The 22,715-nt window shown below is 34.2% G+C and overlaps 1 protein-coding gene across 1 annotated transcript; it reads left to right on the top strand.

Moving 5' to 3' along the window:
- Window positions 1-5,921: 5,921 nt before the first annotated feature.
- On the top strand, window positions 5,922-16,809 carry LOC114165119 (disease resistance protein RUN1-like). The gene is made up of 4 exons (XM_085668366.1): window positions 5,922-6,965; window positions 7,127-7,402; window positions 12,738-13,463; window positions 16,339-16,809. The coding sequence occupies exons 1-4, from the start codon at window positions 5,937-5,939 to the stop codon at window positions 16,807-16,809; spliced, it is 2,502 nt and encodes an 833-aa protein (XP_085524492.1). The 5' UTR covers window positions 5,922-5,936.
- Window positions 16,810-22,715: the final 5,906 nt, after the last annotated feature.

Genomic DNA, 22,715 nt, shown 5'->3' with positions numbered 1-22,715 from the left:
AGGACTTGTTATGTGACATGTGTGGGATGCCTCTCACTAAATTAGCTAGATTAACATAATTAAACATCAAAGAGTTGCTTATGCTAGGCGCATATGATGCTTCCTACTAAGCAAGATGATTTTTAAAACCCTACACTACTTGGTCCTTAATAAATGGATATGGACCTTCAAAGGAACACTATAAGACCCTTAATACAAAATCTAAAAATGCTTCATGATGGCTCAAGTGAAAAGAGCATTGCCTCACCTTCTTGAGAGGATGTTAACTCTTCTAGAATTTGTTTGACCATGTTCCTTGTGATATGACCCTTGGCTAGGGGTATGCCATGATTTCTTCTCTCTTCCAACTCACATATGCGAGCCACCATGCTTTTGTAATGTAGCACATGCTCTCCTACACTCCATTAGTGTTAATCCACTTCTAATTACCATAAACAAGCCTACAAGACAAATTAAAAAGGATTAATATGTCAACTTAGGTCAAGTCAACTATAGTCAACAAATCAACCTTAATCAAAGGTCAACAAGTCAACCAAGTTCAAATTAACCAAGTCAACTTAGGAAAAACTTAACATAACACAAAATTAAAAGATGGTAAAACCAAGTCAACTTAGGAAATACTTAAAAATAACACTAAATTAAAAGATGATGAAGAAAATTTTCTTTCTAAATATGCTTAGCCTCTCTAAACATGTGCCTCCATCCTTGGTAGGAGCTAGGGGCTTACCATTTTTTCACTCGTTATAAATTATGCTCCATTTATTTTAATTAAATTTTGAATTTTAACTTGTGTGCATTAATCTGTTTCTGTAATATATGTTGTATTATACTGCTTGATCAATACATTTATTGTTTAGCATTAGATTTAAGTACTATCGTTATCAAATATTCTTAATTGTAACTATGCATAGAGATGGAGAATTCATGGATTTAAAATGGGTTTGGGGTACCAATTCTTATGTGCAGAATTCATGGATTTAAAATGGCTTTTGGGTACAGATGGAGCTTTTTTCACGTAATTAAAAAATGATGATAAACTCTGTCACTGCATCACAAGAAACGAACCTAAACAAAAATTATATTAAAAATGACCTATCAAACCTGAGATAAAACCTTCCGTTAATTTAATGTCTTTTGGACATATCTATTTTTCTTGAGTTAAACACTTTGATCAATTAAACAAATTTTGAGTGATAGTCATCTTTTTGTGATAAAATGAAAAATAAATAAAGAGCAAAAGTATAAATTCCACACATATTTTTTTCTGTTGAGTCTTTCGAGAGAAAATCACCGGAGAGATTTAATATCAATGAAACATTAGCTCAATCCACACATAAGAAATTGACACTACTCTGAATCCAAAACTTTAAAGACAATAAGTTTATGGACCTTAATCCTTATATAGGTTGAAATTTTTTATTTTTACTTGTGAGACTTAGATTCACAATTGAATTTTCAACGTGTTTTAGAAATCTTAATTGAATAGCATAAATCTTTTAATAAAAAAATTTATTTGAAATCCAAATTGAATAATTGCACTCCTTAAAATTGTCTTTCCAAAAACTTAACGCGGGAAGGTCGCAGAAAAGAATGAAGAATGCACACTGAGGTGAGTTCAGGAGGGAAAATATAACAAATATATGGAGTCTAATATAAAGTGATTGGGATGTTTCCAGACTAACAGTTAGTTTATTTTGCCAGTAGGAATTGCTTACAGCAGGATTTTAATATAATATCTATCTTTTCACAAACTATTTGTCGTTACTTATAAAATAATTGAAGGTTCTATCATATTTCAACTGTTTGTATTAGCATTTTCTTTGTTTTATGGCGACTTTGAATTGGTCAAGTAATTTTAAAATTTGATGCAAAATATATACTATTTTTTTTTATTCCGAAACTTCTTATCAGACTCTTATATGAGATCATAACTCCTTAAGTTAAACAACTGTACATCTCTTATCATTATTGCTTTACCTTTGAAGAGTTGACTTCAATTCCTTTGATGGAGTTCGCTTGTTCTTCTTCATCATCATCTCCATCCTTCTTAAAATCAGAACCCCAGTTCAAATACGATGTGTTCATTAACTTTGGGGGAGAAGATATGGGTAGAAAGTTCGTTTCTCATCTCCATTATGCTCTTTTACAAGCTCAATTCAAAAATTTGATTAGCACAGAGGATGTGCAAGAGGAAATGAAGCTGGAAGAACACATGCGAGCAATAGCAAGCTCTAAGATTGCAATAATTGTTTTCTCATAAACATACACTGAATCTACCTGCTGGCGTCTTGAGCTTTATTAAAGTGTAATGCAAATTCTAGAAGAATCTAGAAAATCATAAGATAAAAGTATTGAAATGTAATGAAAGTTCTAGAACAAAGTAGAAAAGCCTAAGATATGAAGAAAAATATCAAGAACATTCTACATAGGCAAAAATCTAGAACATTCCACACAAGTTGTGGCTAACACTTTCTAGAATACTCTATAGGTCTATAAATACCCATGTACTCAATCATTTGATGAATGTCAAGAACTAAGATCACATCTAACACACCACTCTCACTACTACAACTACATACTCCTTCCAACTACAACTTTCACACTCTACTATCTACACATTTTCTCTATCCCTTCAACTATCCCCTTCACAACCTTTAAATACTAACAGTGGTACCAGAGCTACGTTCGATCATTTATTGGGCGTAGAAAAATTACTCTATTACTTTCAAAACCTTCCTTCTATACTTCCAAAAGAATAGAGTTTTTTCTCTTAACCTATGGCTTCTAACATTGTTCACTTTTCTTCAGTCCCCCTACCAGTTTTTACCGGTGAAAATTTTGACCTTTGGAAACTCAAACTAAAGACATATTTTATCTCACAAAAATTGTGGGATATTGTTCAATCTGGTTATACAAAACCAGATAATATTGAGACTCTATCTGAGGAGGAACGAAAAAAGCTAGAAGATTCTGAACAAAAGGATGCCCAAGCATTGTTTGTTCTTCAACAAGCTGTGGGAGAAACTATCGCCAGGAGGATCATGGATGCAGAAACTGCAAAAAGGGCATGGGATATTTTAGAAGAAGAATTTGAAGGCAATGAACAGGTACGCTCCGTTAAACTGCACTATCTAAGAAGAGAATTTGAGACCATCAGAATGAAGGAATCTGAGACCATTGAAGAATACTATGGAAGAATAAAAGAAATAGTGAATAAAATGAAGTTATATGGAAAAGAAATTAAGGAAAAAAGAGTGGTAGAAAAAATTCTTATCACTCTCACAGAAAAATATGATTCCATAGTAGCTTCCATAGAAACTTCCTCGGATCCATCTTCTCTATCGATAAGTAAATTAGTTGGTCTCCTTGGAGTGCACGAAGCAAGATTAAATAATCGTGCTGATACAAATTCAGTGGAAAATGCCTTCCAATCAAAGCTCAAATTATAACCCAAAAGGAGAGAAGAAGGAGAAAAGAAAAATATTGAAGAATATTCTAGAAGCAAAGATTCTAGAAATTTCTCTGGAAGCAAGAAAGATAAATATCCTCCATGTGGCATTTGCAATAAGTCAAGTCATGCAGAAAAAGACTGTTGGCATCGTGGGAAGCCAATATGTCATTATTGCAAGAAGCCTGGTCACGTGGAGAAGTATTGTCGTAATAAAAATAAGCACCAAGCAAACTTTGCTGAAGAACATAATCAGGAGCAACGTTTATTCTATGCTAATCAAGAATCTCATAGTGGAGAAGGAAATTGGTACTTGGACAGTGGATGCAGCAATCACATGGCCAAAGATCAAAGCATCTTCAAAGACATTGATAAATCTATCAATGTCAAAGTTCGACTTGGAAATGGCGCCACAGTGGAGTCTCAAGGCAAAGGAACTGTCATGGTGGAGACAAAGAAAGGTACGAAATTCATCAAGGATGTTTTACTAGTTCCCAATCTTAAAGAAAATCTTTTAAGTATTGGCCAAATGATGGAGAATGGGTATTCTCTTCACTTTGAGAAAGATACATGCAAAATTTATGACAATAGAAGGATAGAAATTGGTGAAGTAAAAATGGAGAAGAGAAATAGAAGCTTTCCCATAAGCTTCAAACCTGGAACTAATATTGCCATGAAGGCGGAAGTTGATGACTCATGGCTTTGGCATAGGAGATTTGGCCACTTCAACACACATGCCTTAAAGCTTCTATATCAGAAAAACATGATGAGGGATCTTCCTTACTTGAAGGAGAACAATAAATCATGCGAAGGATGTCTTCTCGGCAAGCAACACCGATTGCCATTCTCAACAGACAAAGCATGGAGAGCAAAAGATTTACTAGAATTAATCCACACCGATGTTTGTGGACCGATGAGGACGCCTTCACATCACAACAACAGGTACTTCATCCTCTTCATTGATGACTTCTCTAGAATGACATGGGTCTATTTCTTAAAGGCAAAGTCAGAAGTCTTTGGAATATTCAAGAAATTCAAGGCCCTTGTCGATAAGCAAAGTGGAAAACAGATAAAAGTACTTAGAAGTGATCGTGGAAAGGAGTACACATCTCATGAGTTTGACAAATTCTGTGAAGATGAAGGCATAGAACGACAACTTACAGTCGCATATACTCCACAACAAAATGGTGTTTCAGAGAGAAAGAATCGCACAGTCATGGAGATGGCGAGATCAATGCTGAAGGAGAAAGGACTACCAAATACATTCTGGGCAGAAGCAGTCTACACTGCGGTCTACCTACTCAATAGATGTCCTACTAAAGCAGTTCAAGACAAAACTCCAATCGAAGCCTGGACACAGTTGCACAATCAACCGCTGAAGCAGAATATGTGGCAGCCGCTGAAGCAACAAGTCAGGCTATATGGCTTCGAAGAATACTCAAAGATATGGGAGAAAAACAAAGTGGCCCTACTACAATTAATTGTGACAATAAATCAACCATTGCAATGACAAAGAATCCTGTGCATCACAGCAGAACAAAACATATAGCAATTAAATACCACTTCATCAGAGAAGCGGAAACAAATATGAAGATACGACTTGAGTACTGCCCGACAGAAGATCAAATTGCAGATATCTTCACAAAGGCCTTACCAAGACCAAGATTTGAACTACTACGCGCTATGCTTGGAGTTACCGAATTTGCATCAAGGAGGAGTATTAAAGTGTAATGCAAATTCTAGAAGAATCTAGAAAATCATAAGATAAAAGTATTGAAATGTAATGAAAGTTCTAGAACAAAGTAGAAAAGCCTAAGATATGAAGAAAAATATCAAGAACATTCTACATAGGCAAAAATCTAGAACATTCCACACAAGTTGTGGCTAACACTTTCTAGAATACTCTATAGGTCTATAAATACCCATGTACTCAATCATTTGATGAATGTCAAGAACTAAGATCACATCTAACACACCACTCTCACTACTACAACTACATACTCCTTCCAACTACAACTTTCACACTCTACTATCTACACATTTTCTCTATCCCTTCAACTATCCCCTTCACAACCTTTAAATACTAACAAGCTTGAAAAAATCATTGAATGCCGCCAAACTTTTGGACAAATAGTTCTGCCAGTAATTTACGATATTGTCCAATTGGAAGAACGTAATCGGAAGGATGATTTGGTGAAAGCATTGGAAGAAGTTGCACAAAGCAGCTATTCAGGAGAACAACTAGAACATGCGTTGTCCAGGTGGAGCCGAGCACTAACCAACGCTGCAGGCATCACTGGTTGGGATTTCAGAGATTTCAGGTAAACAAATGATTTCTTCGTAGTTTCTCGTGTTTAAGACTGAATGAAGCATATGTTAAGATTGTGATTTATTTTTCGTAACACTTTACCATTCACATTGAAGGCACGACGCTGAATTTGTGGAGAAAATTGTTAGACGCGTTCAGACATTGCTGGACTATACAAACATGTCTATTACCGCATTTCCTGTTGGATTAGAGTCCCACGTGGAAAAAGTGATTGGATTGATTGAAGAACAATCCACTGAAGTGTGTATGATAGGGATATGGGGAATGGGAGGATCAGGTAAAACTACCTTAGCCAGGGCCATCTATAATCGAATTTATCATCCATTCATTGGTAAGAGTTTTATTGAAAATATTGGACAATTTCAAGTAAACAAAAGGCATGTTCATTTGCAAGAAAATCTTCTTTATGATGTCTTAAAATCCAAGTTCAAGGTGGAAAGCGATGGGGTGGGAAGAACTATGATCGAGACTAAACTTTCACAAAAGAAGTTGCTCATTGTGCTTGACGCTGTGGATGAGTTTGGCCAGTTAGAAAACCTATGCGGGAATCGACAATGGTTTGGTCAAGGAACTGTGATAATTGTCACAACTAGAGATGTTAAGGTGCTGAACCGACTAAAAGTTAATTATGTGCATACAATGGATGTTATGAATGAAAATGATTCCCTTGAGCTTTTAAGTTGGCATGCCTTCAGAGAAGCAAAACCAAGAAAAGAATTCAATGAGCTTTCAAGAAACATAGTTGATTATTGTGGAGGACTACCACTTGCTCTTCAGTTCCTTGGTTCCTATTTATGTGATAGGACAAAGGAAGAGTGGGAAAGTGTATCCTCAAAACTAAAAGTAAATCCCATTAATCAAATTCAAGAGAAGTTGGAAATAAGTTTTGATGGTCTGCACGACATGGAAAAGGATATATTTCTTGATATATGTTGTTTCTTTATTGGTAAAGAGAGAGGTTATGTTACAGAAATACTAAATGCCTGTGGATTGTATGCTGATATTGGAATAACAGTTCTCATAGAACGTGGCCTCATAAAAGTTGAAAGGAACAACAAACTAGAAATGCATCCTTTGTTACGAGACATGGGAAGAGAAATTATTCGCCAAAGATGCCCAAATGAACCAAGGAAAAGGAGTCGACTATGGTTTGAGGATGATATAAAAGATGTACTGAAAAGGAATACTGTAAGAACATTCTGTATATGATTTTGAAACTTCTTTTGAAAGTGTTTTCTTTTTCAGTGCCATGGAGCTGTTGTTATCTTATTAGAATCAGCGTTAAGTATCAATGATCAACAGATATTTAGGGATTTCTCAATTGTTTCTCTTTGCTATTTTCATCACAGGGAACAAAAGCTACTCAGGGATTGTCCCTGAAACTGCATTCAACCGGCAAAGATTACTTTGAGGCTCATGCTTTCAAGGAAATGAAGAGACTAAGACTTCTACAACTGCATCATGTACAACTTACCGGAGATTATGAGTACCTTTCTAAACAACTGAGATGGATTTGTTGGAAAGGGTTTCCTTTAAAATACATACCAAACAACTTTCATATGGAAAATGTAATTGCAATTAATTTAAAACATAGTTATCTTCAACTCGTCTGGCAGCAACCCCAGGTATTTATTACATGTTGTTTTCATTTAAAACTCATAGGTTATCTAAAATAGATATAGCATACTCGGTTCCTATTCCAAGTTATAATTGTTAGATAATCTTAAATATGGAGTAGTTTATATTTTAATTAGTTGCAGTATTTTATTTAACAGGTTTAGTTAGTTTGGTGTTCCGATGGGTTGCTAAAATAATGCTAGGGATATCATTCCACTCTTTTCGGCTATATTCATGGCTAATTATTAGATGATTAGTTAATGTATTGCATCGTATATTAAATGTCCTATTTCATATCAATAAAACACTACGTTGTGCATTTATCCTTCGTCTTCTCGTGTGCGCGAGTTTTTCAGTTTAACAAGGTGGTATTAGAGCATATTATGCTCTGAGTACCGAGTGAAAAAGAAAAAAAAAAAGAGAGTGAAATCGTGTGAGAAAAACAGTGTGCACTTGAGTGCTTTGAAAAAAAAGGGACTAATGGAAAAAGTTGTTAATGATATGATCGTGTCACAATTGTCGAAAAAAACCAATTACGATAATTGGTGTTTATAAATGAAGATCCTTTTGGGGACATATAGGATATAGTGGAGAGCAAGTACTAAGATCCCACAGAATACAAAAACTAGATGGTGGCCCAGATTGCCGTATTGATAAAGACGCAAGTGAAAGATAAATTGGCCTTGTACTTCTCGTACAATGTGGTGGACGAGTTAGACTTCGAGAAGATTGCAAACATTGCATCTTCAGAAGAAGCATGGGAGATTCTAGAGGTTACATACAGAGGGAGCGACCGCATTAGACAAGTCCGACTACAAACCCTCATAGAGAGTTTGAATGCTTAAAGATATGGAGGACAAAGAGCGGGTAAATCAAGTACATAACTCGAGTAGAGAAGGTGGCTAACCAACTTGGCAGGAACAAAAAGCCAATGCCAGCAAGCCGGGTTGTGAAGAAAATCTTGAGATCACTGAAAGATGATTTTCGAGGGCATCATATGCACCATCGAGGAGTCAAAGGACTAGTCAATTCTGTTAGTGGAAGAACTTATTGGGTCACTTGAGCCCACAAACAAAGGAGAAGGAAGAAGATGGAAGCTTTTGGCCAAGCACTGTAATGTAACTTCATTTGAATGAAACTTGGAATACTCAAGGTTGAGGTCTTGAAGGTAAAGGACGAGGTGGTCGAGGACGAGTGAACGTGGTCGAGGTGATGTTGAAGCTGGCACGAATTAGACCAGGCTGTAGAATTGGCGTGGTGGGGTCAAGGATGGGGTTGAGGAGGTCGGTCTAAGTCAGAAGTGGAATGCTTCAAGTGTGGCAAGCATGACCACTACACAAAAAGAATGCAAATTGGCAAGTTGCTACAACTGTGGCAAGGTTAGTCACATAGAGAAGTTTTGTCAGGCGAAAAAAAAGGAGAATTCACTAAATTGGATATCAAGTGGAGTTCGAGTTGTGTGGAGGAAAGGAGATCACGTGACGAGCTTAGTCCATGTTGTTTAAACATTTCAGTCTGGTGTCTTGGCACAAGAGCGAGCCATCACATGTGTGGAGATGAGAGTTTCTTCAATGAACTCACTAAGATGGAGGCCGAATTCATGTCATTTGGAGATTATTACAAGGTGGTGCTAAAAGGACGTGGAACAATCTAACACATGTAGTAGGATGGACGGTTTGGAGAAATCATGGATATCTACTATGTTCCTGAGTTGAAGAGTAATATTCTAAGCATGATTCAGATGATGGAGAAAGGAAACTCGATTATGATGAAGGATCGAGTATTGTACTTAAGGACAAGCACAGTCAACTAGTAGCTTAAGTATAAATGAAGAAAAATTGGATGTACAAACTAGAGTTGAACATCCTGCAAAAAAGATGTTTGAAGTTAGACGTGAAGGATGAAGCCATGATATGGCATTTCTTATATGGGCACTTGAACTTCTTCTCAAACTCTACACAGACTACCTAGTATAGAGTTTGAGAAGAAGTTTTGTGAAAAGTGTGTGCTCATAAAACATCTAAAGACTAGATTCAAAACTTGGCCAGGTACAAGGCAGAAGAGCAACTTGGCCTAATACATACTGATATGTGTGGACCAATTTCTCCTAGTTTGTTCAGGGGTAAGAAATATTTCATTTCGTTCATAGACGATTTCTCTCGAAAAATCTGAGTGTATTTCTTACAAGAGAAATCAAAAGCATCATTCAAGAAGTTCAGGTTGATGATGGAGAAAGAGGCCAGTAAACAGAGTTAAAGTAGTGAGGTTTGACAAGGGAGGATAATTCACATCAGCAAAGTTCATGGAGTATTGTGAAGAGCAAGGTATAAGGCATTTTCTCACAGCTCCATATTCATTACAACAGAATGGCGTCACTAAAAGGAAGAATCATACCATCATTGATATGGTTTGAACCATGCTTAAAGGAAAGAACATGCACTAGTGCAAAATTTCCTTTTTACCTCGCCTTATATGCCTCGGTTGGCCAACAACCGAAGCATATAATGGTGCGGTGGCATTTTTGTAATTCCAGCCAAGTTTTATGCCTCGGTTCAGCTAACACCCGAAGCCAAAGAGAGCTATAGGCCTCGGTTCGCCCAAAATCGGTGCCAAAGAGAATTATATGCCTCAGTCCAACAAGACCCAAAGCCAAAAAGGGACTGCATTTTTGAAAAAGTGAACTAGTCGTTAGGTGCTTGGCCTCGGTCCAACAAGACCCGATGCCAAATAGGGGTATATGGCTTCAGTTGTTAAAGGAACTGAAGCCATAGGGTTTATTTAGGGTTTCAATTTCGTGAACCCCCTCTTTCTTCTCCGCGCCTCTGCAACTTTTTCCTCTCTCTCTGTTGTTGCCAACCCAATTTTTTCTCCTCTCGTTCACGTGTGTAGGTGCTCTTTCTCTTCCTCCCTTTAATTTTCAAACCCTTTAAAAACACTATTTTTCCACATACCCAAATCCCATATTTCCCTTTTCGTCGTTACTATGTCAGACACCGAAACCACATCGGACCAACCCTCCGCTCCACCGCAAATGAAGGCTTCGCCACAGCCAGACCCATCCGTACTCTCCAAACGCTACGGCACTCTCTCATTCGACGAAGCCTCTGTCGCCGCTCATTAGATCGAGGGTGAAGCCTTCTCAGCCGCGGGTGCCTCCACCACGACCTCCGCCGATGGCATTGAGACCCTCCAACTCTACTCCAAGGAGATCGGCTTGTTGTTTCGCGCATGGTGAAGGTAGTGGTGGCTGCTGGTTCTGATGTTGTGGCTGTCATGGTGAGGTACGCCGCAATAGGTGTAGTGAAGCATGGTGGCTCGGTGACGAGTAGCGCAGTGGTGTGCTGTCGCAGGTGCGTCGCGACGAAGGTGTTACTGCTGCATTTTTAGGTGCCTGAATGGTGATTCCATGGTGGACTGTACGCCGGCGACGCTGCTATTCTGTGCATTGTTGCAGGTTGGTGGCATGGTGGTTGAAAGCAGCACTGCAGCTGGTGCGTGAAGATGGCTTTGATTCTCATATACCTGAAGCAAAAAAGTCCCTCTATGGCTCTGGTTCCTTTGCAACCGAGAACAAAGGTTCCTCTTTTTGGTCTCATCCCAATATGCCTCGGGTCTAAAACCGAGACAAAATGGCGAAAATAACACGGAGCCAAAAGCCCTTACTGCACTGGTGATGCTAGAAAAACTTTTGGGCAAAGGCAGTGTAGTGTGTTGTATATGTCCAGAACAGGTGCTCGCATTCCAAACTAAATGGTGTGACATCGCAAGAAGCATGGAATGAAAGAAAACCGAGTGTAAGACATTTCAAAGTTTTTAGAAGCATGGCTTATGCTCATGTCTTAGCTCAAAATAAAACTTGATGATAGGAGCCAAAGGTATGTTTTTATTGGCCATGGTGAAGAGGAAAAATTCTACAAACTGTATAAGCCAGGTACAGACAAAGTTCTGGTGAGTCAAAATGTCAAGGTAGATGAGGAGAATGAATGGAACTAGGAAGACTCGAAGGAGAGGTCTTTAGGGAAGATGACCTCTAAGGTCTTCAGGGAGCACTATACATAGATGACATGATATTTATAGGACGTAAAGCCAAGCTAGTCATGGAGTGTAAAGAAGTGATGAAGAGGGAGATTGAGATGATAGATCTGGGCATCATGAAATACTTTCTAGGTTTAAAGGTGGACCAAAACACGACAGGTATCTTTGTGTCCTATAAAAGTTATGCTGAAGAGTTACTAATGAAGGCAAAGATGTTAAAATGCAATCTGGTTTCTATTGCCATGGAACCCGACACGAAGTTGTACAAAAATGGAGAGGGGGGACAGAGTTTATGCAAGCAGGTATCGAAGCTTAATTGGAAGTCTGAGGTACTTGACGAACACAAGACCAGACCTAGTGTTGAGCGTAGGAATCACAAGGCGCTTTATGGAGGAACCAAGGTACTCTCAGTGGAAAGCTCTAAAGGTGATACTAAGGTATGTAAAGGGAACGATATCATTCAGATTTTTCTTCACTAAGTCAGACCATTGTCGGCTTATTGGGTACTCGGATAATGATTGGTGTGGAGACATGGATGGCCAAAAGGGCACGACAGGGTATGTACTTTTCATGGGGAACACGAATTTTACTTGGCTTTTAAAGAAACAACCCATTGTGGCACTATCAAAATGTGAAGCTAAGTATGTGGCAGCATTCTCGAGTGTTCGACATTTAGTCTAGCTTAGAAACCTACTGAGCAAACTAGAGATCAAGCAAGGAGAGAAGGTGTTGATTCGAGTAGATAATGTATTAGTAGTTGGCTAAGAACCTGATCAATCATGAAAGGAGTAAGCACATTGACGTTCGTTTTCATTTCATCAGTAGAAAAGTGAAAGAAGGAAGTATATAGCTCGAGCACGTAGGAAGCAAAGAACATATAAATGACATGTTGACAAAACCACTGTCTATAATATCGTTTCAAGAGTTTAGAAAATTGCTCAGATGAGGGAAGGAAAAATGTAAGATTATGGGAGAGTTTTGTCAGATATCTTAAATATAGAGTAGTTTATATTTTTAATTAGTTGCAATATTTTATTTAACAGATTTAGTTAGTTTGGTTTTCTGGGTTGCTAAACTAATGCTGCTGATTTCATTCCATTATTTTTTGCTATATTCATGACTAATTATTAGAGTATTAGTTAATGTGTTGCACTATAACTATTTAAAAGGCCTATTTCATATCAATAAAACACTACGTTGTGCATTTATCCTTCGTCTTCTCGTGTTCGTGAGTTTTTTTGTTTAACAATAATTTGTACCTTGTTCTATTTTCTTTTCTAATCTTTTGTCTAAAAACTATCTTTGTAGGTTTTAGAGCGGTTAAAATTCCTTAATCTTAGTCACTCTAAGTACTTGAGAGAAACACCGGACTTTTCGGGACTACCAAGTCTGCAACAACTCATTCTAAAAGATTGCCCAAGTTTGTGCATGGTACATGAATCCATTGGAGATCTTTGCAATCTGCTACTGATAAATTTAAAGGACTGCACAAGTCTAAGTTGTCTCCCCAGAAATGTATATAAGCTGAGATCTTTAAGAACTTTCATTCTCTCTGGTTGTTCCAAGATTGACATATTGGAAGAAGATATAGTGGGTCTACATTCCTTGATAACAATAGTTACTGAAAATACAATTGTGAAACAAGTGCCCTGTTCAATCGTAAAAAGCATTGCATATATATCCCTACGTAGATTTAAAGGAATGTTACATAATACCTTTGCATCAGTCATTCAATCTTGGATGTCATCAACAATGAAACAACAATATTGTAATAGTCCATTTTTCATGGATATGGAGAATAATAATTGGCGTGTCCTTGTGCCACTGCATAACGGCCTTGCAAATCTTCGAAGTGTTTTGGTTCAATGTAAGACGGAGTTTCAACTATATAAGAAAGTGAAAAAAATTCTTGTCGAATCACCACTTGTAAACTTTTCAGAATCAAGAATTTCAAATCATCACTTGAGGTTTTCTTTGATTGGTGTTGGAAGTTACAATAAATTCCTCAGCACTCTCAGCGATAGCATTTCTGAGGTTTGTTCTCTAGCTCTTACCTTTGACATCTAAATCATTCACTTTATCTTTTAGTTAATATATCATGAAATCTAATGCAATATCTAAATTAAACTGGAACTCTCCCTTTTGAACATATTGTTTATGTTATTATAATTTGAAATATATATATATATATATATATATATATATATATATATATATATATATATATATATATATATATAGAGAGAGAGAGAGAGAGAGAGAGAGAGAGAGAGAGAGAGAGAGAGAGAGAGAGAGAGAGAGAGAGAGAGAAAGAGAAAGAGAGAGAGAGAGATGGCTCTAGATTTTTCCTAAGTAAAGTATAGGAAATCTAGAAGACTTTTATTAGTGAAAGATGTAGAAAATTCTATAGTTGAGCTTTAATTAGAGAAGCTTCTAAGAAAGACTCTAGATCTCTCCATTAGGCCATATAAATACCTTAACGTACTTGACATCTTCAAGCAAGGAAATTTAAGTTCTCTCTTCTATTTTCACCTTTTCCTCTAACAAAGTGGTATCAAGAAACCTAACTTGATCCAAGAACAACACAAATGATCTGACCCAAGGGTAAATGCTCATTCTTCTGTCACCATTGAACTTTTGAAAAATTCCTTGAATATTAATAATTGTGAACTTAACCTTGATAACTTTCCCATTACTTTGAGAAAAGGAACTTGGTCTACTACCAAGTATCTTATTTCTCATTTTGTGACTACTAAAAATCTATCTATGCAACAACAAAATTTCTTCAATGTCAATGGTGCAATTAGAGTCCCTACTTCAATTCAAGAAGCATTGAAGGATGAGAATTGGGTTCAAGCGATGAATGAAGAGATGTCTGCCTTAGAAAAGTACCAAACAATGGAAATGTTTACAAGCCACTACATAAAAAGATGATGCATATAGGTTTATAATGTAAAGTATAAATTTGGTGGCACATTAGAAAGTTACGAAGCAAGGCTAATTGCTAAAGGACCTCAGACTTATGGTGTAGATATTTGCTCTAATGGCAAAGAATACAATTAGAATCATTCTCTCATTGACACCTTATTTTAGTTCGAAAATGCAACATTTTGATGTGAAAATTGCCTTTTTGTATAAACAATTAGTGCAAGAAGTCTATATGAAAATTACCCCAGGTTTAAGATCTATTGCAGACGAAAATAAAGTATGTGGCTTGAAGAAAATCTTCTATGAACTCAAACAATCACCCTATGTTTAGTTTTTTCGACTCCCTCATGTATGATCTTCATAGGTTATCGACAAAGTCAAGGTGGCCACACCTTGTTCATCAAAGCATTCCCCAAAAAGGTAAACTTACACTACTATTGGTCTATGTTGATAATATGACTGTTGAAGGAGATTATGAATATGAGAAACAATTCTTGAAAGGAAGGCTTGCTACTCAATTTATATCCCAAAGTATGTTATTGATCTTCTCAAAGAAACATGTATGAGTCATTGCAATACCATTAGAGCTCCTATAGAACACAACAATAAAATTAGGATTGATGAAGCCAATTCTTTTGTGAACAAAGGCCAATATCAAAGAATTGTTAGAAAGCTCAATTTTTTAGCTCACACAAGGCTGGACAGAGTCTATGTTTTGATTTTCGTTATTCAGTTCATGCATGATCCAAATCGGATACATTTAATAGTTGTTGCAAGTCCAGGAAGGAGATTATTGTTCAAAAGAAATGACAAATTAAAAATTGAAGTGTTTAATGATGCAAATTATGCAGGATTTGTCACAGATAGAAAATATACCTCATGATATTGCATGTTCTTAGATGGAAATTTAGTGACTTGGAGAAGTAAGAGACAAAATGTTATTGCAAGGTCTAGTGTAGAGGTTGAGTTTTGAGCCATGACACAAAGGATGTGTGAATTGTTATGGATAAGAATTATTCTAAATGATCTTAAAGTGACATGTTAAGAACCTATGATCTTTTATTGTGATAAGAAGACTATTATTAGCATTGCCCATAATCTAGTTCAACACGAAAGGTCCAAACATACAGAGATGAATAGACAATTTATTAAAGGATAATGGCCTTACCACTACTTCCTATGTCCCATATGGGCTTTAGCTAGCATATTTGTTTACAAAAGGTCTTCCCGCTAAGTAATTTCATGATCTCACATACAAGTTAGGAATGATAGATATTCATTCACTAGCTTGAGGGGGGAGTGTTGTAAGTAGAAAATAAAATGCATTACTATAAGTTGGTAGAAGATTCAATGTGTATTACTAGAAGCTACTAGAAGTTGTTAGAAGATTCTAAAATCATTTTGCAATTATTACTTTAAAGTTAGAATCTGTATATAGAGACAATGTATTGTTTTAAATGAATTAATTTGATTAAAAATCATCATATTAATTCTTTAAAATTGTTTGTACACGAACTAAACAAGGCATTGTACAGTCTTAAATTGGTTGTAAGGGCTTGGTATGTGAAAATTAATCATTATCTTCAAAAGCTTGGATTTATTAAAAGTCTAAACAAAGCAAAATTATATGTGAAAATAATGATAGAAGGTGATTTAATTGTATTTTTTGTTTATGTTTATGACCTTGTTTGATATGCACTAACTGCAATATAGATATATTTTGTATGATTTGTTTTTACATTCAATTGTTTTGTGCACGTATTCAGTTGTTTTTTTGTTTTTTTAGTTATTAAATGTGTGGTCATAATTTACCAATATTTATGCCTAGAAATATGAGATACAATGATATACAGTTTATGTACCTTACTTTCTCATAAAATGAGCAAATAAATAAAACATAAATCATCCTCTCCAATTAAAACAATAACATTTCGGATATAAAATATACAGACATGACTAAGTCTTTGATCTGCTGGTACAGGAATTAGTAAGCAGCGAGTCTTGTGATGTTTCTCTTCCAGGTGACAACCACCCTTATTGGTTGGCCCATAGGGGTGAGGGGCATTCTGTTTCTTTCACTGTTCCTCGGGATTCTGACATGAAGGGAATGATTGTGTGTGTTGTGTATTTATCTACCTCTGAAATCGTGGCAACTGAATGTCTTACAAGTGTCTCAATTGTTAATTATACAAAGTGCACACTGCACATACACAGGCATGGTACAGTAATTTCCTTCAATGATGAAGATTGGCATAATATAATATCAAATTTAGGTTCAGGAGATAAGGTGGAGATATTTGTGACCTTTGATCATGGATTGGTGCTCAAGAACACAGTTGTATATTTGATGTGTGGTGAATCAAATGGCTTAGAAATGGTACCTTTCCCTGAGGCAGAGGAAAATGCTCTGAATAAATTCTTTAAGAAAATAGTAATGTGTGATTTCTGGTAAGTTATTGGTTTACTTTGGGAACAGATAAGTATCCCTTAAATTGTTGATTAAAATCCTAATGTCCTTGTTTATTTCTTTGAGATTGTTTCCTTGTTTATGTTGGGTAGTAGTTTATAGTTAACAAATTCAATGTTTTCTTTCACCCTGTATCTCACTCCTCATATTATACCATATTGGTTATCCTTGAGTTTTTTGCTGTATTTCCTTTCTCGTTGTTATATTTGTAATTTTTTTTCCTTTTTTATCATTATTAATACTCTGTCAAGAGATAAACACACTTGCTATGGGGTATTTTATTCTTAGATGTGTTATGATTTGTTTCCTACTAGTTGTATTTGGTTCAACATAATATGTGTGCTATCTATTGAATTCAATTAACACATGTCATTTTTTTTAACAACAACAATGATAAAAATTATTATTATTATTATTATTATTATTATTATTATTATTATTATTATTATTATTATTATTATTATAATGAAATCCCGTCTACAGGAACAACTTCTAAAGATATATAATGATTCCTCCATGTTGAACTATTTATATAAGTTGTTGGTAAATATTTGTATATTTGTAATTTATAATTTAAGGTAAAAAATGTATTTTATTTATTTATTTATTCATTTTTATAAAAGATAAAAACTACGCATGGTCATAATGTCTTACACACAGAATTGGTTTGTGTTTTGTTACCATATATATTTTTTAACCATTTCGTTTCTTTTGCTAATTATGTTTTACTATTCGATGAGGCTGAATAATAGATATTGGAACGTTATTCGTGATCTTTCATATACTTGTAAAGGTAAATGCTTTAGTTTTTTACCCTTTCATTTCACCCAACTCCCTCTCTTCATCTTCAGGCATTACAGTTTTAGGTACGCCGTTTTTCCCAACATGTCAAATTGGCCCACTTCTCATGATTTGGTCTTGTTCTACATGGGTTCGGGCTAGAAAAATCCACAAGGCCAAAATGTCTACAAAAAGTTCACAAAAATCCTATGGGTTAGGGTTAGCTTATAAGCTTTTTCTTAGAAAAAAAATATATCCTGAACACAAGAAAAAAATAGAAATAACTGAATAAATTTAGGATATACAGAATAATTCAAGTACAAAACTACCTCTGCTGAAAAAAAAACAGGTATGTTATAGATAATATTGAAGACATGGTTATAATCAATAAATCCATTGTCGTTGTCACCAACATTCATATCCAATACTAATCAAAGACTCGCTTTTGCCTATTTACCAAATGGGAGAAGAATCAACCTAATAAAGCAAAAAGGGTGCTGTAAAGACAGAAAAAAGAAATATTAAAACCCCAAAAAAGGGGTAAAGTTTGGTTTCCAGTTCTGCTTCAAAATCGCAGGCACTAAAGCACACGACCTCTGCCATTTGTAGTGAAATAGCAGCTGCATTCCACTTCTTCAAACCTTAAACGCTACACCCTTTTACATAAAATAGAAGTCAAATTTGATACTGTTATTTCCTATTGGTTGGTGACTCCAGAGATGCCATATAGAAGCTATTTAATGACACTCTCTAGAAGCTACTTATAGGCATATATCAAAGAATTAAACACCAAATATATTGAGATAATGAATTAAGTGTATAACAGAACCTGAAGAAGTGTCATTGTTGATGACTTTCAACATCTTCAAGTTTAGATTCATCAATGATTTCCTCATGGCCAAAAATATCTTCAACAACTTCATCTATTACAACTAATTGAAATACAATCAAACAACTAGTCTAGAGTTAATTATTTAATGTAAAGTAATTTAAAAAATAATAACATATAAACTTACTGCTAGGATTTTCAGAAAATCCATACAATCAATCTTGAGTACAAATCAACATTTGCACATGCTCAGGAAGAATAGAGCTTCTATATTTTGAAAGAACATGCCCACCTTTACTAAAGGCCGACTTTGATGCTACTATAGTAATGGGAATACTAAGCACATCTCGAGCCATTATAGACAGTATAGGAAATTTTTTCTCATTAGTCTTCCAATATTTGAGTACATCAAAATCTTCATTGTTTTCATCATCATTTATTGTTGGTTCATCTAAATAAACATCTATCTTGTTCTTGCCAGCAATAGATTTTGATTCATTCAGATACATTTTAAAATCCTACAATGGAAAAACATCGAACACATTAAAAGAGAACCAAAAAAATATAAAAACAATGAAAACTAGGTATAAAATGCTTACATAATTAATCCTTGATCTCTTCAACTTTCTTCCTTCGATATTGGATTGAGACAATGAGATGGATTCAGTTGGTGATTGGGAAAGAGAAACACCAGGGATAGACAAGTTCTTTACATATTCTTTAAACAACTTCTTGAACTTCTCTTTCACTTTCTTTGTTTTCTCTTCATAGGTCAGAATGTCCAACTTTTTATAACAATACATTATAAATTCAACCTTTAGTCGTGGGTCAAGAATAGCTCCAAAAGCTAACCCAACACTATACTCCTTCCAATACTTTTGAAACTTCTCGTTCATTTTCATATCCATTTGCTTTAAAGTGACATCGTCATTTAACAAATTCTCTTCAATAATAAACTGAATTTTCCAAATTTGCATAAAATACAAGTTTGAAGTGGGATAAGATGAACCAGACATCATGTTTGTCAATTTCCAATTTTCAATGCCCCATTGCTTAAGGCAATAAAAAACAACACTCTCAAGTTCAATACCATTGTGTGGTGGTTTCATTCGACAAAAGTTAAGAATCTTGCTTGTTAGTTTCAAATTTTCATCGACAAAGTGTGCAGTTAGGCAAATATATCCTTCAGAAGTAATTGTAGTCCAAACATCAGATGTTAAACAAATTCTATTAGGAATCCTATACATCATTTGCTTAACTTTTTCCATCTCTTCAATGTATTCCTTTACTACATCTAAAACAGTAGTGTTCCTACATTTCATGTCATCATTAGGATTAATATATTTTATCCACTCTCTAATTCCTTCATATTCAACAAAATTATAGGGAAGACTGTGTTTAATGATGGCTCTCGCAAGTAACTTATGATGAATCTTTTGATTTATCCTTCTTGTACCAAACTTTCCTTCTTGATTCTAATCCACATCTAAGTTTGCAATACTTCTTCATGCATTGACATGTCGACTTAAATGTGAAGTCCCATAATTGTTTTTAGTAATGGGGTTTTTGCCAACTTTATAGTTATGACCGCAATACTTACACACAGTGGCGGAACTTGGACAAAAATTGTAGGGGTGCCAAATTAGATTTGTTAAATATAATTTTTTTTAGTTAAAAAAAAAAAGCTCTTCATCTTTTTTCTTCATTTTCTCTACTTAAAACAAACACATATAATAGTGAAATTCAAAAAAAAAAAGATATTACTATCATTCACTATTATATCGTGATACCGAACCATGAATACCATTTTAGATCGTACCTCATCAAGTTGATTTGGTGATATTGTCAAATTTGAGGCAGCTTTGCTCGAATCGCGTTCTAATGAATTTTTAAATTCATTATATGTAATTCTAAGAACTTTAGAGATTTGTTTTTTATTGTCTTGAATTCTTGGTTGTCATGAAATTTCTCAAGTTTAGTTAACGTAAATGCATTTTTTTCATCTTTATCACAAACCCTCCTCTTTAAAAAGAAGAATCAATTTTTTTATTTTTATCATAATCTTTCTAATATAAATTCATCACGTCTCGCCTATCTAGAAAAAATAAAATTTATATTCACAAATCACAATTATCACATTGCAAAACATAATAAAACTCATACCACTTTAATTAAATAAGCAACACTGTATAAATTCAAAACTTAAAAAAAAAATTTACCATAGGCAGCGAAAAACACAAAATCCCTAAATTTCATAATTAAGGGTTATAATAATTTGGGAAAAATTATAATTAGGGTTCCTACCAATTTCATAAAAGAATCCCTAGAATCATAATTTGGGTTTATATTAATTTGGAATAAACTTAATTTGGGAAAAACATCCTAAAAAGAATCATAAATTTAACATACATTACTCATAAAAAGATATTAACCTTGATATGTGAGAGATCATGGAAGAATGTATACTTCAATTCCAATCTATGCGTTTCTCAACCTCTATTTCTCACTCTATCTATATCTATTTGTATTTATTTCTCTTCAGACACTTTCATGACAATTTATATGATGGGAAGATCTTATAGCCAGAAAAAAAACCCTAATATCTTTTATAAATCAATGTCTCCATTAATTTTTTTTTATTTTCTCTCTCTTTTATTATAATTTTTCATAATATAAATTTAATATAAATAATATATAAATATAATTTTAATATATATATATATATATATATATATATATATATATATATATATATATATATATATATATATATATATATATATAAATGTAAAAAAAAATGGGGGAGCCGTGTCTCCCTCACGTCATAATGTAGTTCCGCCCCTGCTTACACACAGCCTTTTCAATGCCATCCTTGTCTTTCCCTAATTTTATGAAAAAGTTCCAAACATTTGAGTCTTCTTTTTTATTAGTGGCAGCACTTCCAGATGGACCAGGAGTTTCAAATGCAAGATCATTAGCGAAAATCAAAGGATTACTCTTAGAGTGGTCCATATTTAAAAGCTAATGCACACAACTGCATAGAGAATGATATTTTTTTCATTATTTAAAACTAAGAAGTGAGAATACTAGGAAATCATAGAGAAAGAGAGAGATAAATAAATAAACATTTTCTAACGCTAATTATTCTAATTATGCAACTAACCTGCTGAATATGTCAGTGCAGCTAACTTGCTGCACATTAACTAAGAGATTAATCATGTGTCCTTTGCAGGCAAGTACATGAGGGAGAAACTATATGCATGATCATGAAAAGGACATGTCACTTCACTTTTTTCTCTACCAATTGTTCTTGAAGTCAAGACTCTTTGTCACCAAAATTTGGATGGATTAGGCTAGAAACAAAAGAGGTACAATAAAAAGAGTAATATAATGAAAAGACAACGTGAGAAAAAGGATGAATATTTATTATTTTTTATTATGAGTTTTATGTGATTCTTATCATAAATTCAATAATACTTTTATCGTATATATATATATATATATATATATATATATATATATATATATATATATATATATATATATATATATATATATATATATATATATATATATATAAACTTCTAATCACATACTTAAATAATCTCATACCATATGTTGAAGGTATCTAATGATAAAGAAAAGAAAGAAAAGTAAAATAGCAAAAACAACCGAGAAGTAGTAAAGAGAAGTAAACTTAGCCAATTACAGTGAAAGTGTGCTCTACTATATCAGCATAGGCCAAAGAAAAAAATAGAATAGCAGAAGCCAATGCAAACCAAAACGCCAAAGTAGAGACCTATTTCTGTGTGCTTCTCAATGCAAAGCTATCGATGGTTTATATATATATATAATTATATATATAGGTATATACATATATATATATATATATATATATATACATATTTATATATATATATATAAATATAAATATATATATATATATATATATATATATATATATATATATATATATATATATATATATATATATATAAAAGGAGTCAGAGAGCTAGTGATGTTACCAATATCATCACATAATATAAAAAAAAAATCATTGAGTTGAAATAAGTTAACTTAGTAATTCTACATTGTATAAAAAATTAATCATGTTAATCTATTTAGCAGAAATTGTTACTGAAGTGTCTCAGGGTAATATCTGGAAGGATGATAATGTAGACAAGGTATGTTTCTCCATTTGATTTGCATGTATCACATTTTGACATCTGATATTGATTTGTAAATATTTTTATAAGAGATACAGAAGAAAATAAAAATAGTA

Source organism: Vigna unguiculata, chromosome 10 (assembly GCF_037176805.1).
Source record: "Vigna unguiculata cultivar grain cowpea cultivar isolate G323 ecotype 2 chromosome 10, ASM3717680v1, whole genome shotgun sequence".
NCBI classification, from domain to species: domain Eukaryota; kingdom Viridiplantae; phylum Streptophyta; class Magnoliopsida; order Fabales; family Fabaceae; genus Vigna; species Vigna unguiculata.
The sequence above is the reverse complement of the archived record's forward strand: the minus strand, read 5'-3'. Positions and strand labels throughout refer to the sequence as shown.

Coding starts and splice junctions, on each gene's coding strand:
- LOC114165119 (XM_085668366.1), top strand. CDS start 5,937: ATGTCTATTACCGCATTTCCTGTTGGATTAGAGTCCCACGTGGAAAAA. Junction 7,403..12,737: donor TCGTCTGGCAGCAACCCCAG/GTATTTATTACA, acceptor CTATCTTTGTAG/GTTTTAGAGCGGTTAAAATT. Junction 13,464..16,338: donor TCAGCGATAGCATTTCTGAG/GTTTGTTCTCTA, acceptor CTGCTGGTACAG/GAATTAGTAAGCAGCGAGTC.